We start from the raw sequence: 4408 nt of genomic DNA, 5'->3' as shown, positions 1-4408 counted from the left end.
TCTGCAGGTCGAAGCCGGCGCTGTCTGCAAACTGGCTGCCTGTATTGGCAGTAGTCCTCCTTGCGCTCAAATTCCCAGTGAGGACACAGGCCACCGAAGGTGGGAGCTGCACGTGGGGGGGGCCCTCTGCACAGGGCCTGAGTCTGGGAGGGCAGAGAGGGGCTGATGACCCAGAGCTGAGCTCGAGGGGGCACGGCCTGAAGGTCAGGGGTCAGAGGGCCAGGCCTTCCCCGAGGCTCTGGGTCCAGGTTTGAGGAGTGGTTTGGATGGACCAAAAAACCAGCTCTCGGGGTGCTCGCCCGAAAGCAGAGCCGGCCAGCGACCGGCTTCACACACAGCACCGAGGCCTCCTAGGGACACCAGCAACCCACGACTGACTCCAGGACAGCCCAGCGGAGAGCAGTCACCACCAGAGAAGCGAGGGCGGCCGAGAGAGAAGCCAAACACTCTGAGAAGGAGACACAGGAGAGAGGGGTCCAGCAGGTGCCCGACTGCCCGGCTACGTCACCCAGAGGAACAGAGCCGCCAGGACAGACGCCCGTGGGGACAGCACCAGACGCTGAGCAGGCCCGGCCCCATGTCCCCCAAGTGCTCCCTGCCCGAGTGCATGAGGTGAGACACCCGTGCGGGAGCACACAGCCCTTGGCCGCTCCCTGGCTCGAGCCTGTGACGCCTGGAAAACCTCGCCCCTGAGAAGAGCTCAGGCGTGCGGCACTCAGCGCTGGAGCAGAGCACGGAAATCCCAGGCAGCGTGACGCACAACGCAGCCGGAAGGGAGCAGGCAGAGCCGCGGGCAGACGGAGCCGTGGCCAGGCCGCTGCGGTGGCCCGTGGCCCAGGACAGGGCGCAGCCAGGGTGTCCCCAGTGCTGGCCCAAGGCTGCGGCCGGAGGCTGTCGCCCGCACTGCCACCCAGCCAAGCCCCGAGCCCCAGGAGCGCACCTTCCTTTCGCTCAGTGTTGTCACCTGTATCCAAACAGCCACACGTGACAGCACGCACGCAGCAGAGCGCCGGACAAGACCACACGCCTCCACAGGCTGCGATGCTGGGATGGAGCAGGCGCCTGCCCGTCAGGCAGGGACCTGGGTGTTTCTTCTCACAGCTGCCTCGGGGCTGAGGGGGCGCACAAGGCCAGAGCCGACCCAGGGGAGATCACCCCCCACACACAAAAGCTGAACCTCCAAAAACAGCACCCTGGAGCTCCCGGTAAACAGGACTAAACCTGCCCACCTCTCTCCTCGGGAACCGGGAAAGCTGCCTGATTGGAGGAGAAGGAAGTCCAGAAAGCACAGCCCTGACGCCATCACGCTCACCACCGCGCTGAGTGCCCGCGGAGGGCTGGGCGGCTCCAACGACAACCACAGGCGTTAGAGACCAGCTGGGCAGCAGCAACGACAGCCTGTACCAGACTCGAGGCTCCTCTGCAGAGACTGCAAGCGGAGCGCACAGCTCGCCACGTGCTGCCTGCGCAGCGTGTCCAAACAGGCTCTTCGCCGCCACAGAGCTGGGGAGGCCGAGGAGCTCGGCTGGGGCCGGGCAGCCAGCCCACAGGTGTGTCTCCCTTAAGGCGGCTCCAGGTTCAGGGCGCCGGATCCTGCTCAGTGCTCGTACCTGCCGCCTCTGCGGGCCAGGGCGAAGAAGAGGTGCCCAGGGCACCCCCGGAGAACGCGACCCGGCTACAGCCGTGCGACAGGCACACGGGAGGGAAGGAGAGCAGGCAAGTCCTGCCCGGTCAGCGCCTCGCGGCTCCCACAGAGCATGCACTGGTGAGAGCAACGTTGGGGCCCAACGGAACAGCGGAACCCGTGGATCTCGGACAGTGACGAGGCCCCCAAGAACCCACCAGCAGCATTTGGCACTTTCCTTGAACTATAAAGAGCAACCAACAGGCATTTGAGGAAAACCTCTAGATAAAAAAGAGCAAAACAGATGCATAAAATTCAAAGTGACCGTCAGTGATGTGGTCAGAGGACAAGGAAGGACTGCGGCTCCAGAGAGAGGCTCGGAGCCAGGACGCAGACTGACAGCACCCCTGCAAGAGCGGAGGGAGGCGGGATGAGGCCTGGCTGCAGACCGGGAAGGGGAGAGGGGCCTGCAGAAACCCTGGGACCGGAGCTATGGGGCAGGGCCGTGGACCGCCGGAGACCAGCAGACACTGGGCCAGGAATCTGCGGAGCTCCGGGCGCAGACGCGGGAGCCCCTGGCCCCGTGGGGTACAGGGGTCCCCTGAAGCCTGGGCAGAGAACAGGAAGCACAGAAGGGTCAGAAGCAACAAGTGGGCTCCAGGAAGCAGGCCCGGGCCAGTCGGGGGGCAGGTCCCGAGTGACGGTGCGGGGACAGCCTCACAGTCTGCAGTCAGGAGGGAATTAGCAGGTACAGACGCCTCGGCCCTCGGAGACGCCGTCAATGCTAATGCTGGGCGTTTACATGGCCTCACCGCCACTCACACGCTGATTGAAACAGTGGGCGACACACCCCAGTGAGGACCAGGAAGGGAAGGGTGAGCCCGATGGGGCCTGACCCCCCGCCACACGGGTCAGGAGGTATCTCGACCGAGCCCAGCACCAGGGGAGGTGGGGCAGCCTGCAGCCCACACGCACCTGGATCAGCATGTGGCAGATGTCCACGTGGCCGGCCTCCGCCGCCGCATGCAGGGGGGACCGCTTGCCCTGGTGCTCCATCTTGAAGTTGGGGTCAATCCCGTCAACTGTGAACAAACAGGTTTGACTGCTTATTTTGGAGCCGGCATGAATTCCCGGCAACAGGCCGTCTTCAGGCACCTGCACTACTGACTGGGCCACCGCTGGGGGCGGTGGGGGGGCGGGGCGCAGCAGCACCTGGGTCTGGTGGAGACCGGCTCCAAGGGAGCCGTTCGGAGTCTCTGCGTCACCAGAGGGGAGGCTGTCGGAAGCCACCTGTCGATACAAATCCTCTCCCTTTAGCCCCTGGCTACCCTGGGCCCCAGTAACTGCCACAGGTGAACGTTCAGACAACTTTTATTTTTATTTTTTAATATATTTTTATTGATTTCAGAGAGGAAGGGAGTGGGAAGGAGAAAGAGAGATAGAAACATCAATGATGAGAGAGAATCACGGATTGGCTGCCTCCTGCATGCCCCACACTGGGGATTGAGCCCGCAGCCTGGGCATGTGCCCCGACTGGGAATAGAGCTGTGCTCAACCCAGTTACATGCCCCTGACCGGAATCGAACCTGGGACCTTTCAGTCCGCAGGCTGACGCTCTATCCACTGAGCCAAACCGGTTTCGGCTCAATACAACTTTTAGAGCAAACTGTTAAATTTCTCTCCTGATTTACTATGAAATGAAGGGAGTTCTAATCACTTTTTCAGCCCAGAGAAAGCAGGCCCAGAGCTGGGAGCTCAGAATGCAGCCGTGAGGAGGCGGGGACCTCGACGTCCACCCCACAGGGCACCCCTACAGACGCAGGTGCAGGGCGGCTCCACATTCAAGGTGGGGTCCCTGTCACGCCCACACCGCCCAGACCGCAGCCAGCTCACCTGGCTAAGCCTGCACGTCTTCTTACTGTAATAACCAGGCATTCAATTCCTTGTTAAAATAAGATTCCTAGAGAGGACCCCCACTCTGATGGACAAGTGCATGTGAGCAGCGTGAACGGCTCCAACCTCGTGAGTGAGGAAGGAGTGACTGGTGTCTGCTCCCTGAGGCCTGGGGCCAGCGGGGCAGGTGGGCCAGGGAATGTGGGGGGAGGCGCAGGGGGGGCAGGCCAGGGAGGGGAGCAGCAGGGGAGGCGGGGTCTGCGGAGTGCCGGGCACTCACCCAGCATGAGGAGCACCTTCTGCAGCTCCCCTTGCCTGGCGGAGAAGTACAGCTGCTTGGGGTGGAAGCGAAGCTTCTTGGGTCTGTGGGGAGAGCACAGGACGCTGTCAGCACCGGCCCACCTGCCGCCACTCATGACGTCTGCCTGTTGACTCCTCCAGGTCAAGGGCCCCAAACCCCCGGCTCGAGGCATTGCACACCACCAACAAAACACAAGCCACTGCCTTCTCCACCCAGCAGGACAGGGCTCCTGGGTCCTGTGCACGGGGAGGACAAGATTGTCGGGCACAGAGCTCCCCTCGGCCGCTGAGGCCGGGCGCTGACGAGGCCTGACTCCAAGTGGCCGTGCGCCCGGCCCTCAGTGCAGTCTCTCCAGCGTTTAACTCCCCGAGGCAGCAAGGTCCAGGGCCAGGCCCTGAGCAAGGGTCACGAAGCTGAGGGTGACACCATGGCCTAAGCCAGGGGTCCTCAAACTACGGCCCGTGGGCCACAAGCAAATACAAATATTGTATTTGTTCCCGTTTTGTTTTTTTTACTTCAAAATCAGATGTGTGCAGTGTGCATAGGATTTGTTCACAGTTTTTTTTAAAACTATAGTCCGTCCCTCCACC

General features: G+C 62.4%; 1 protein-coding gene across 1 annotated transcript in view; it reads right to left on the bottom strand.

Annotated features, from left to right (window-relative positions):
• EHMT1 (euchromatic histone-lysine N-methyltransferase 1) overlaps positions 1-4408 on the bottom strand; it is a 48722-nt gene that overhangs the window by 14794 nt on the left and 29520 nt on the right. The window contains 2 exon segments of the mRNA XM_015572354.1: positions 2600-2706; positions 3798-4154. Coding sequence (XP_015427840.1) covers positions 2600-2706; positions 3798-4154 — 464 coding nt within the window.

The sequence above is a fragment of the Myotis davidii genome, unplaced genomic scaffold, assembly GCF_000327345.1.
Source record: "Myotis davidii unplaced genomic scaffold, ASM32734v1 scaffold609, whole genome shotgun sequence".
Taxonomy (NCBI): domain Eukaryota; kingdom Metazoa; phylum Chordata; class Mammalia; order Chiroptera; family Vespertilionidae; genus Myotis; species Myotis davidii.
This window is presented reverse-complemented; position numbering and strand designations above follow the sequence as displayed.